Source organism: Talpa europaea, assembly GCF_964194135.1.
Source record: "Talpa europaea genome assembly, chromosome: 8".
Taxonomy (NCBI): Eukaryota; Metazoa; Chordata; class Mammalia; order Eulipotyphla; family Talpidae; genus Talpa; species Talpa europaea.
This window is the reverse complement of record NC_140075.1, coordinates 117,481,689-117,495,852: the sequence shown is the minus strand read 5'-3', so window position 1 is coordinate 117,495,852 and position 14,164 is coordinate 117,481,689. Positions and strand designations below refer to the sequence as shown.

General features: G+C 36.6%; 1 protein-coding gene across 2 annotated transcripts in view; it reads right to left on the bottom strand.

The window, feature by feature from the left end:
• Window positions 1–14,164, bottom strand: part of ATG2B (autophagy related 2B) — a gene marked incomplete at both ends in the record, with an annotated part of 59,463 nt that overhangs the window by 42,310 nt on the left and 2,989 nt on the right. For both annotated transcript variants that reach the window (XM_084239791.1, XM_084239792.1), the window contains 8 exons: window positions 26–180; window positions 1,169–1,354; window positions 1,894–1,990; window positions 5,106–5,285; window positions 6,365–6,527; window positions 7,739–7,841; window positions 8,330–8,482; window positions 10,551–10,713. In XM_084239791.1, coding sequence (XP_084095917.1) covers window positions 26–180; window positions 1,169–1,354; window positions 1,894–1,990; window positions 5,106–5,285; window positions 6,365–6,527; window positions 7,739–7,841; window positions 8,330–8,482; window positions 10,551–10,713 — 1,200 coding nt within the window. The remainder of the gene's footprint in view (window positions 1–25; window positions 181–1,168; window positions 1,355–1,893; window positions 1,991–5,105; window positions 5,286–6,364; window positions 6,528–7,738; window positions 7,842–8,329; window positions 8,483–10,550; window positions 10,714–14,164) is intronic.

Below are 14,164 nucleotides of genomic sequence, written 5' to 3'. Positions count from 1 at the left end.
GAACAAAAATTAAGTAATACTTTACCACAGTAGTACTTAAAGGAGACCCTGCTGGAGTATTTGTATAGGTACTGGTTAATGATAACTCAAGGTCCATATTTGGTGGGTCCCCAAGAGGTGGAAGAGAAGAGAGACTGTGGGACATGTCCATATCAGCCATGGAGAAGAACACTTCTTCTTCTAGAGAGAGTGAAACCTTGTCAGTTGTACTCATAATCCCGTGATTCATATCTTTAGAGTAAATTAATATACATTAACATAATATTTTTCTTTTAGATCATCTGGAATACAGCAATGCCTTCAACGTTATGTTAACTTTCAACACAGTCATTTCTTTAGAGCCATGTTATTAATGTCATAGTAAAAACTCAACTGAAGATGGGTTAACAAAAGGTCAAGTTACCCCAATGATGTTTTTATTTAATATATATATATGATATGTAGTATTACATGCAATATTTTTCAGTGTCACATGACAATTGAGGAATTAAAGTCCAGATTAAAATATTATAAAGATCTTGCAAACTCCTTTCACATGCATCTACCCATTTATTTTTTTAAAAAAGCTGAAAACATTATTAGATTCTATTTATATTTTACTTCCTTTTTTTTGAAGGTTGTTTACCCTGATGCACATGAAGTACATAATACCCGAATTTCTTGAGTAAACCTAAAATTTTTAGTTTGGTTCAATATTCTCTACTTAAATGGATTATTATTTATGGTATTAGTGCTCATATGCTCATATACATTCTGAAACAACTGCAAATATAAGGTAAACTAGATAAAGATTACATTTTCATATAATTGATAAATTCATAAGGGCTACTATTTAAAGGAATCCACTGTAAATTATGTGAATCTGACAAAATGAATAATTACCTCCAATATTTTCCATATAAAGCTACACTTTTGTAAATTGACTTTCTACAGAAAAAAAAGCCCTGATTTACAAAATAAAAGTACACAATCAAAAAAGGACACCAGCACAAGTGCCAGTACATCACTGGAATTTGGGGGTTAGGTCAACTTACCAGCTCAAACCTCCTCACAGTGTGAATCTTTGTTCTCTCATTACTAAACTCCACTTAACAGTGGCCAAGAGTAAATTTACTTTGCTCTACTATGATACTGAATGATTCTGATGTCAACTTTTTGAGGTGCTTACCACGGCTAGAAGGTGTACGAGCCGTTTCTGTCTCATAAAAGCTTTGCTCTGAAGATACACCCACTGGGAGAGAATCTTTTCTCAAATAATACCGGTTTAATTCCATCTGAATTCGATATTCATCTTCCTGCTGCATGGGTCGATTTTTTCTCTCTTTATTAGCTAACCCCATTTTGCTAGAATTTTCTAAAAAGAAAGCAAAACAGTAATTAAATGTGGAGTCAGTTAATTATTTCTTTTCCCAAACCCACCATCCAACTGCCATTAAGTTGACCCAATGACAACTTAGCAGCACAGTCAATACAAAGCCCTCACTATTTGACATCAACCAGAGATCTAAGCAATAGCTTTAAGCAGCTAGGTAGGAATCACAAAGTATTGTCTTTGAGAGATGAGGCACTGAAAATATTTTTTAAATGTATGCTACATACTGTGTTCAAGAATTGTGTTACTCAGTTGTATGAGGCACTATCCCCAACCCAGGAAATAAAAGTCAGATCTTTTTTTTTTTTTAAATTAAGAATATGATATAAATAACCTGAGTTCCAATTTATGCCATGGTAGCACTATTTGAAAGAGCTAATCAAATTTAAGTATTTAGGATTGCTATTTACAATAAATCTTTAACTTCTCACATTCCAATATAATAGAATTTTCTATATACAGAATTTCTGTATTTCAACTAAAAAATTTTAAAGAATGAAAAGCAATAACAGTTTACTTGCCTGGTCCGGCAACAGCTGCTAACAGATCCAGTAGCAAGTGCACCTGGCGTGGCGACAGGAACAGGTGAACAGAGTCTATCTGCCCGTCAACATCCAACTTCCAAAAGAAAAAACAAAACTATTCAGGATAAACATCCACAAATTCCAGTTTATTTTAAAGTACTGATGAATAATGATTATTTAATCTTAGATTTCATTTACTTAAGATTCCCTCTACTAATTCACACAATCTCAATGAAAAGACTGAAAGGTCACTAGACTGTTGTTCTAAGAGCAAAAATCTCCCTGAGAAAGTCCATGTTGGCAAGTCCAATGTCACACTTTGTGCCACTTAAGCTTCCCGAGAATTTAAGGAACTGAGGAGGCCTTAAGAGAGTCTCCAAGAAAGAATGTCAAGGAAGCAGTAGAAGAAGATTCATTCCCACCATTATTTCAAAAGACTTAATCTTTAAAGCTTGATTCAAACCAAGAGCAAATACAATCAACTTTCATAAGTTTGCCTATACATCTCATTCCTTAGCAGGGCACATAAGGACCTTCTCTACCAACAGAATCTCTGAACACCTACTGAAATCCACAAAGCCCACCCTCTGGCAGGGCGCAGGGGGAAACCACAGCAGAAATACTGAAGGAAGAGGATATTCATGTGGACTTCCTCCTCTTTTCCAACTTATTGCATATTTTTCCTTCTAGAATAAAAGCCTCATCCCACTCTCATCTCATTCCTATGGAGTATACACTGACAAAAGCAACACCTCTATTTCTTTACATCACATTCTAAAGAGTTGAATACACCTGCCTAAACTTTTCTTTCACCTCTTACAACTTTTTGAGGTGAAAAGTTCTGCTAATACTAATTCCTATTTATGGATTTTGTAATTTTAAAAACACAAATTAAAATAAATAAATCAGGACCTCCCTGGTTGTGCAGGCAGTTGAGCGCAGCACTGTGAAGCTATCCGCCGCCTCTGCAGTTAAGGTTTGATCCCGGCCGGCCGAAGAGATACCCACAGGGCAAGGCAGACCTCTCCTGTCTCACCCGCTGCTCCTCTCAGCAGTATATTTCGGTCAGTCTGCCTGTTCTGCTCCCCGCCCTGTCTCTGGTGAATCCTCTCACCCTCTCACACATCTGGCCTGTACCCCGGTTCTTGTGTACATAAACAAAAAAATCTTTTAAATAAATAAATCAGGCAAAAATGAATTACATGGTGACTTTGAGAAATTTCCTTGAACTAAGAATATAATGAACTTTCCAAAAGTAATATTAATAATTACTATCACTTTTAATTTTTTGTATTGGAGCACTCTGCTAGGAGCTCTTGCTAAATATAGCTCTTGCTATATTTCCTCTAAGTATTGTTCCTATTTAACAGATCAGGAAACAAGTTCATAAAGTGATCTGCACAAGGACTACAGAAATACAAAAATTAAATCAGCTAAGCTAACTACAAACTCAATGTAAAATGGTAATTGAAATCCAATGTGTCTAAATTTAATATAGGCAGTTCCCTACTTTTATACATAATGCATTCCTGCAAACATAGGCTAAAATGGACTTACACACCATCGCAGGGGAAATAAGTCTTACAACCAAAAAGTATGAAAACTTCCAACATTTTGATCACCCACTTGAAAGACTTAAAGCCTAATGAACTAGTAAAGAGCTGATACTTGGAGCACACTTACGTGATGCCATCTTTTTCTACTAAGATTATGAAACCTGTTTCTCAATGCAAATATTCCAAAACTTCTATTATTCCATTTAGTATGAACTTTTATTAATTAAGAACACAAACACTCAAGTTGTTAGATGAAAATCACCATACAGGCAAAAACAGTAACATCTCCAAATGTTAAACACTGGCTAACAATGCAAAAGTCTAGATGTTCACTTGTCATGTTATATACAGATGTGCAAAATTAACACCTAAGAGGCATTAATGCTAATCAATACATATCAATGCATGAAATCTGGGCTTGCACACAGATCAAATATGCAAATATTGAGGGCTATAATTAATCAAAACAGGACTATGAAAGTTATTGGTATGGTTCTTCCTCATAGAGAAATACCATCCCCAAAGGCTTCGCTGTATTAGCCTCCCAAGCAGGTTACCATGGCAGAGATTTCGCCGTCATGCTATTCCTTCCCCACACCCCCATCACGCTATTTTATGAGCGGCTTAAAACCTAGTGAAGGGATTTTGTCACATACCAGATATAACAGAGCAACAGGAAAAGGGGAGGGCCCATGACCAGTAATGAGAACGTTGCCATCCTAATCATGACTTTCTCCAATGGGAGTCAGACTTGCCCAGCCAAGGAGGATTTCTGGAGACCCGTCAAACCTCTGAAAAACTTTGTACATACATTCGCGTGTACTCAATGGTTCCCTCTGCCATGTTTCCACAACTATTTCCATTCCCCTTCTTAAAGTTCTTATTAAGGTAAAGGCCTGCATTCCACTCATCTCTGCATTTGCTCAGACTTCACAGGGTCTGGCTGTAATAGTCACCCAAACTTCTAGCACTAGTTAGATCAGCAAATAAGCAAAAAAGTATAAACCTTGGTATCTTCTTAATTAAACTTCAATTTACAGAGACTATATTGAAAAGTAGTTTTAAAAGGATAAATATAGCACTTGACAAATACACTTAACTGACTGATTCTCCAACAGACTGCTTAATGTTGCTCCCTAAGAAACAGGAATAGCCATCTTTACAATGTCTTCAAAAAGCTACTATGCATCATGAGAAGAGTCAATTCCTTTTCATAAATATTACACAACTATGAAAACAAATATTCTGTTCAAAACACAGAGATGGATATTTTTATTTTTTTATTTTTTTATATACATATACTTAAACATCTTCTACAATTTCTTGCTTTGCAAATCTCTTTTTTAAACTTTTTAATTTTATGACAGAGGTTCTTTAATAAATTCCTAGTTATGTGAACTAATGATTTTTGAATTGCTAGAATGAGGGAATGAGTGGAGGAAGCAGCTCTAAAACCTGAGTTAGGGCAGAGGGTAAAGGCAGTCTTCATGTGAATTCTGCAACCTAGTGAGGGTAAAAATGCTGACCCAAGAATACCAGGTACCCTGGAGATAGAATAATCTACATTAGCCTATCAGTGGGTCACTGCATGTATCAAAGAATACTTATAATTTTATTTTGCTCTTTACTAATGAAAATAAAACAAATACTGACCTTAGCTCCAGGAAGTACTTCATTCTGTTTCAATGTGAGACTCAACTCCAATCTACCAATTAGCCCTCCAATCTGCACTGGGTCAGAGGGTGCTACCTCTGGTAAATTTCTAGTTAGCTGTGGGTGTGGCTCATAAACAATTTTAGGATTCCAGCTAGGTGACAACTTTGGCTCAGTTTCCTACAATAATGCAATAAGAAAAAAGTGATTCGTTAAAATACTTTAGTGTAAGTAAATTGAAATGCAAACATAAAGTCAATTTAATAAGAGCAAGATATATAACATACAAAACTCTTATTACAGTACAGTGGATAGATCAGTATCACACAGCCAGCATGAAACACAACAGTATATTAGCACAGCATCTTCATAATAAAGGTAAATCATAAAAAAGAACTTCATGGGCCTCCCTGGTGGTGTAACCAGTTAGGACGCAACCTATGAATCTGTCCTCAGCCTCTGTAGCACGAGTTCAATCCCCGGCCAGCGAGGGAACAACCCACATGGCACAGCAGACCTCTCCTGACTCGCCCGCTGCTCCCCTCAGCAGTGTCGTTTGGTCAAACTGCCTGTTCTGCTCCCCATTCTTGTCTCTGGTGAATCCTTTCACCCCCAACACCTCTGGCCTGTACCCCAGCTCTTACATGCATAAATCTTTAATAAATAAATAATAAAAAGGAACTTCATGAAAAAAGCACATTCTCTGTCCAGGTTATAGCAATAAAATTTAATTATCATTCTATAAGGAAATATGGCCCTCTAATAAACAGATTTGATATTTACAAAAAAGAAAATTTGATTTTAAAATAATGTAAAAGATAAATTATGGAATGACTAATTTATAAAAGGATTCTCTGTCCTTGGAAGGGACAAAGAGTTCCCGAATTAGAAGTTTTTTCAGATATGGTTTCTAGATAAATGTTCAGAAATTCACTATGTAAGGTAAACACAAACACTGCTTATTTCCTGCCTATACCATAAAAGGGTATTAGATGCTAATATACCATTGCCCCAGGACATAGTATTCAATGTTTATGAAATTAATACACAGTAAGCTGGCAGGCAGAAAGTACATCTGCCAGTTTTTTTAATCTCTGAAACATAAGTCCCAATACTTAATATTTGTATTAACTCCCAGATCAGATGGGAATTCATTAAAACATTATACCCTAGCAAAGTTATTTAACAGTCCTCATTTAAACTTATAAAAAAATCTATGATTTCACTTTTATGTTTTTGTTTTGTTTTGTTTTGCTTACCACTGGTGCAGTTGAACACACTGGGGAAGATTTTGCTGATGCAGAAAACTCATCCCAGAAGAGAGACACTCCAGAGAGCTGAAGTAACTTGTGAGCAAAAGCTGTGGGCTGATGTACATTAATTCCTGAGGACTCGTCAGCAGCTTCATCACAGTATACAGTTCTGGAAGTCAAAAACAAAAGCGCATTTGTACAAGACCCCTAGAGAAACCCATGTGCAATTAGAGAAATGCATAGTTTTTTAAGCTAAAGGGATTTTTCAAGTGTTAGCAGTCCATAGAAAATATAGTGTGTCAGCACTACCCACAGAGTTAACGATAGTAATTATTTTCATGAAGAAACTTAATCCCAAGAAGGATAATTTTATGAGGCTTCAAAATGTGGGGGGAAATTAACAACTTCCTGGAGTCAGCTCCAAGAAAATAATTCCTGCACTCCCTCACAGACATCTCTGGGTAAAAGACAGCATTTGGCTTCCGGTCACAAGTCTGACACAAATGACAGTTCCTGAGTTCTTATGACTACTACATGAATTTATGAGACTAATCTTCACTTCAAATAAATCCAGAACATAATTCCAAATGCATGAGGTTTTAGATATTTTTAAATATACCATTTAAGGGAATGTAACCTAATTTCAGAGATTCATCAAGAAAACTGTTTTGCCCATAGGCATGTTTGGTGAAAGACAGAAGCCACAAAACATAGCTTCAAATCTGGTAAAGGCCACTAGTAGATATGGGCCACAGACGCGACAGAGTATGTATCCATCTCCTCCAGCAGGTACAAAGTGCCTTTCTACTTATTCTGTTGAACCTTCACCTGGCATGAACAATTACCACAGCAAATCAACATTCAGGTGTGACTGTTTAGATCCATTCCTGCTTTCAACTTATTTATAGGGGCTCCAAGTGGGCATACACAGAAAAATGAAAGTGAAGTGTTTATCTTTTAAGGATACTAGAGGCAGCCCTTACATCAAGCATAGCAAAGAAAAAAGTCTTCCGCCTTAAGTAAACTGCCTAAACAGTGCATTGTTTACATGACAAAACTGAAAAACTCCAAGAGGTGCCTTAAATTTAGTAGCACTAAATATTCATTATTTCAATTTCATATTAATAGAGAATTACTTGCTTTGAATTCAACAAAGTATTATATACAAATATATCCCAGCTGACAGTTTATGTGTTCATTAATAGGATTAAAATATACCTTGTAGAGTAGCCCCCTCCTCTAAAATTATGCAACATATTAATTCAGTATCATCACCTCCAATCTCCAAAATTATCATGAAATCTAATTTGAAAGTCATATTAGATTTGTTTATAAAAGAAAAGAATCAGGTCACTTGTTTTCCAATAGACGCAGTCTTACCTTTCTATTCGAATTTCAAGTGCAGTTCCAGTTTTGGAATTTTCTGGCACATGCTCAATTCTCAAGACAGTGTCTATAAAAGTGACTTTCACTCTTCTCAGTACTAGCGTAAACAAACAGGTAACCATTAGCATAACAGATAACTGTATATTAAATAAAACCTTCTAATGAAAGGAACAAACAATATATTAATCCAATAAGAAATAAAACAAATTAAAAAGATGAATTTCTTTGCCTTAAAAATCCCAAAATCTTTAGTTTTATAATAAATATTTTGCTTTATTGAGCGCTTACCCCATGTCTATTTCAACAGAGACTTGGGGCAACGACTAACACTATCGGTGATTTTAATCCCTCCATTATGCAAGATGCAAGTATAATAAAATAAATGAAGGCAGAACCATGGTATAAACACATATGAATTAAACTGAATATAATATTTAAATAACCTCTATTCTAAACTTCTGAAGTGAGGACAGTAATTCTTTTAAAAATCACTCCAGTGGATTTCTTTACACAAGATTAGTAAATAATGGTACAGAATTACTAAATAAAATCTAAAATTTTGGAAAATATTCAAGAATGCCAAACCTGTTTCAATGGTTTCCGCAAACTTTTCAAGTCCTTCAAAAGGCTGGGATCCTTCTCCTTGCTCATCTGTTAGTTTCTGGCTGAGACATTCTTTTGCCAGTTGCATACTGCTAGTCATGAAACTTGACCAATACATAGGCTCAGAACCAGTTGCTGCAGAAAACAAATTAATCCTAAGTAATTTCTCAGTTACAATAAAGTCACTTCTTAAAATAACATGTTTTAAAAGGATATTTAATTTTCCATGAAATATGTAAAACCATGGTATTACTCAGAGATACAATATTTTAAAAATTACTCTTGAGATTTAAACATCACCTTATAATAACTGAGGGGGGTAAAACCCAGATCACTGAAAAAAGTCTAGAGACATGTGCTCTCATGATCTATTTTTGCCAAGTGTTAATTCATATAGTCATTCCACAAGGAACTAACAAGCAATTTTACACACATGTGGTACTGTCCTAAATCTGCAGAGCAGGGGTTGATAAACTATTTCTGTAAAGCATCAGGGGGTATATATATTTTAGGCACTATGGGCCATTGGTGTCTCTAGCATTTTTCCTTAACTCTTTCAGCTTAATACAAAAGCAGCCATAGAGAAAAAATACACGAATAAGTATGGCAGTGTCCCAATAAAACTGTATTTACAAGAACATGTGTCAGACCGGATTTGGATGGCAGGCCATAAGTTAGCTATAGGGTACCAAAAAAATAAAATAATTATGAATTCTGCTCTCAGAGAGCCTGCAATATATAGTAGATATGACTAAAAAGAAAAATTAGTAGGCAACAAATGAATGCCATTAGAACACACTATAATAACTAGAGGAGGTTAATTCTTCTAGCTCTGGGAATTGATCAGAAATCTGACAGACAGCAGCAGCTGACCTGGGTTGTGACAGGTTAGTATACCCATAAAATAGAAAAGCATCCTTGGAGGAAGAAGCCCATGAACTGTGAAAAATCCTTTCCAGATCTCTCCTTCTGAGAGAATTCCACCACACTTCCTTACATTATTCCAAACAAACTGACAGAAATCCACCATTATTATCTTCCAGTGGAATATTTTTAAAGGGGAAACTATTTTCCATAGGAAAGTATTGTATCTACTCATGAGAGTTAAAAGATAAGATATTCTTATTAATCAAAATATGAGTAAGATTTCCATGCAGATAACCAATTTTCAAAATAAAGGTACAAAATCCTACTATGTATGATTTAAACTTTGGTGTTTTGGACAGCACTTGGGGTTATAATTCTTCAAGTGTATCTTTATAAGTACCATTTGTCACTAAAAGAAGAAACTTAAGTTACTACTTTACTAGCTTGTAAAATACATACACACATACCTTGCAGTAGAGAAAAATAAGATCCAAGATAGAACAGTGGTTAAAAACAGAGACCCCAAAACTAGACTGCTTGGGTTCAGCTCCCTCTATCCACTTAACAAGCTAGGACCCTGCACGAGTTATTAACCTATATGTGCTTTAATTTCCTGTTGTGTAAAATGGAGATATTATTAGAATAATATCTGGTTAAGTTCAATCACCCGTGATGGTGGTGACTGTCAATTTTCTCCACTATAAAGCAAACTTTTATTTATTTGTAAGAAGTCACTGGAGATAGTCTGATACTGTCAAATATCTAGTTCCTTTTACCAAATGATATTAGCATTCATTGATAATTCCTGCCTAAATCAGTTTTACTCTCATTTCTTTCTATGTTTACAAGTAGGTATTTTACTGCAATGAAAAGTTCTCCCTTCTCCCTGCCTCCCTTCCATATTTATTTATAGTAACGTGGACTTAGGGTTCTTTTAATTTAGTGTCATCATTGTCACTTTTCTTTTTGTTACTCATGTTTTCCCAGATTTGGCCAACAGAGCCCCGTAAAGCCAATCCCATAACATTTCTCCATCAGTATTTGGAGCATTTCCTTGTTCTCTGGTGTAATACTTCGAATTTTTAAAAGTCACTTTAGATGACTGGTAACAAATAATTAAGTAAACAAAATCACCTCTACACTCCAGTTGCTGTGAGCAAACAGTGAGGAATAAAGCTCACATCACAGTACAGTCACACGCATCCTACCCTGACCCGTCTTAGTATTTTATCTACAGAAAATCTCACAAATATTCAATTTAATTGAATTTAATTAGAATACTTTCCCAATCTCTGGAGAATAAAAATAAAATAAAGCAAACATATAACACACCTACCTAGGCGGGGTCTCGGTCGGAAGACCATCTCTAACCCTCTCACTTCCAGCGCACAATTATCCTGTAGCAAGGAGCCCCAGGGAACTGACAGAGAAATTGACTGTATGAATCCTTCAGTGACTTCTAAAGGTGCATCTGCTGACTCCAGGATCTCGTTGAGACACTAAAGAGAAATACCAAGTGCATTCTAAAGTCACAAGAACTCAAAAGTGTTAGCTCATTCAAAGATGCTGAATATACTTGAACATGTTTCAGGAACCATGGATATAAAGAAAGCAGGAACAAAGATAAAAATGATTCCCCGGTCTCACTAAACTTACAAGAAATGTTACCTTGAAAGACACATGTAATCATGCTGATTACATGGCAAAGGAAATACACTATTCAATTTGAGTATGAAATGGAACCAAACCAGGACATTCAAGGCAAGTCACCCAAGGAAGTGCTATATGCTATTACTTTAAGTGGAGGCTGGAAGGCCTTTAGCCACATGAAGTGATCCAGGCAGAAACAACAGCATATGCAAAGAAAGCAGAGGTGAGAAAATATGCGCACATACTTGAACTCCACAGCTCCTTAAAGGAGAAAAGCTACCTTAGGCTTTGGTGCAGTGTACAGGGTGATGAGCCAGGGATAAGGCTACACAGACAAGGGTGAGTGAGGTCCAAAGAGCTTTGCACAGCTGCCCCTTGAACAACAAGGGTTTGAACAGTGTGAGTCCACTTAAAGGTAGATTTTTTTAACAAATATATTGGAAAAATTCTGGAGATTTGTGGAAAAATCAGACAAAACTATGTTGTCTACAACTATTTAAAAAAGCGCAAAGATTTGTCATCGTTGCATAAAATATATGTAGTAGATAATGGTCCATTTTATCATTTACTACCATAAAACACACACACATTATATAGTTAAAATTTAACAAAGTTTACGCACACATTTACAGATTGCACACAGCACTGTTCGCCACAGAGATGTTAACAAACATGCAATCATAACTGCCTAAAGTTAAAGTTACTACTGGAATAATTTCGTAGCCACCTCAGGTTGCTATTGCAGTGAGCTCACCGGCTGCAAGTCTCTGTGCTGTGTGATGCTAATCATCTCCCTGCAATTCATCTCACCACTAAACAATAACAGCTATACATGGATTTTTCAACTAGGGAGGAGGACTGGCATCCCAAACCCCCATGTTTGTCAAGAGTCAACTATAATTCACGTTACAGAGTATAAAATCACGTTACAGAGTATAAAATTTAACTCAAGGGTAATGTGAAGCCACTGAAGGATTTTAAGCAAGGACACCATGGCAAGTTAGAATTTGTTAGTGGCAACTCCCCCTGCCAGGGAGAGCATTTATTGGAGGAAAGCAACACTCAGGCAAGAAGGTTGTTACAGGGCCTCCCTGGTGGTGCAAGGGGTAAAGATGCAACCTGCAAAGATGCAACCTGTGAAGCTGTCTGCAGCCTCTCCAACGAGAGTTCGATTCCCCGGCCGGCCAGGGAGCACTTTCCCGGTTGGTGCAGCAGACCTCTCCTGACTCGCCCGCTGCTCCCCTCAGCAGTGTATTTCAGTCAGTCTGCCTGTTCTGCTCCCCACTCTGTCTCTGGTGAATCCTCTCACCCCCCACACCTCTGGACTAAACCCAGCTCTTGTATGTTACAAGTAAAAGAAGGTAGAGAAATTGGCTTGGCAAAGACAAAGACACTGAGGACAGTTAGAAGTAGATGAATCTTTGTTATATATTAGGGGGTAAAGAAAGGAAAGAATGATAGCCAGGCTGCTGGCCTGGGCAGTTGCCAGATAGCATGCCCTTTATTGAGAAAGAGAAACCTGGAGAAGCAGCAGGTTAGGGGAAGAGGAGGAATTCCATTCCCCAGAGTACAGTTAGGTAGACAGGTAGGGCACGCTGACTATTGAACAGGAAGCAGCTGGATACCCTGGTCCTGAAGGCAGAAGGCCATGTGGGTGGAGAGAGAGGGGGCACTGGTAAATGAAGCCAGGGAGTGAAGCGAGAGCCACAACCAAAGGAATGGGTAGAATTATGTTAAAGAAAGGGGCTGAGAAAGAGGAACCGGCAAAGTAAAGTATAAAAAAGGGAACAGGTATAGGAGGCAAATCAAAAGAGCTACAAGTACCAGAGAGACAAGTATGTAGAAAGCCAACAGGACAGCGCAACAAAAGCAGGCAAAAACTCAAATATTTTTCAAAGTCCACAATGTATCATAATAAATAATATGGTGAACGTTAAGAAAATAGCTTTAGAGTCAACAGTTCAGGAATTTAAACTATCATGCAATATAATATATCCCCCAGTATAAGATGTTTAAATGGGTCACACCTATATACAGTGTTATATGCAGGTGGGCAAAATCTCCTATATCCTGTATTGGAAGGTACTTAGAAATTCACTCATTCTGAAACCCCAAGATCTACTACAGTATGTATTAGCAGGACAAATTTTCAATCTACTTGGCCAAATAACTCCCCATTATCTACTCAGGCAACATTTCCTTATGACGCTACTAAGAATATCTATGTGATTCAATAATTCCAGAGCCACCTGAGCTGCTCAGCAAACAAGAGTCAATTACCTTAGAGTTTTCCTTCTGTTTAAGGACATTTTGCTTTCAATCATCATCAATGTTTCATGTATATGATAGAAAAAGAAAAGACAGCACTAATCTCTTTTACAGCATTTAGAAACTGAAGATCACTATTTATTTTTATTACATATACCAGTATAGCACTAGCAACTAGGCAATGAACATTATTAAATTGAAAATAAAAGGTTCAATATAACAAATCATTAACTAACATCTATTGTGATGGACAGACTGAACTTCTATAAGAAAAGTCTTCATGTTGTCGATTTCACATTTACATGCCCCAGTCCCTCATAGTGGCAAATGCTAATGGTTCAATACACATATTGAATCAATTAATGAAAAAGCTCCACTTAGAAGAAAAAAACGTAAATTTAAAAAGAAAAGAATGAGTCATCAAGTCCAACTTCCTACCAAAATAGAATTTCCTTCTTTCAACACTTTGCATTTCTGACCACTTCAAGGGTAAAAGAATTCATGAACGAGTAAGAGTCCAATCCAGTTGTGGAATGGCTCCCATTCCCTTGCTTCTACTGGCTCGCTACCTCCTCAAGCCACTTTAAGGTAGTAATCTCCAAAGTGCAGTGTATAAACATACTTCAGTGAGTATAACAGGTGGCCTCTAGGGATGTGAAAAGAAAACTAGACATTCTATGTAAATTTTCACATTGTTAGATTTAAGAATTGTACTAATATTTAATACACAAATGGGCACTGGCACTCTTAGTCTGGCCATCCCTACAGACTGGTACAAAGAAAAGATTACGTAGTCCCATAATAGGGAAGAATAAAGAGTAGAACCCTTGGCTGGATGCTCATTTCAACATGCTAACACTCGAGGACACTTTCTATGGAAGAAAAACAGACCTTTAAAAAGTAGGATCTTTGTTAACAGAAAGTGAGAATAACTTTCCGATTTCCTGGATTTTCTTATGTTCAAGCATTTATGGTTTGAACTAAAAGATGACAGCAATTTCCTTCTACATAAGGAGTTTCAAATGCCAATCA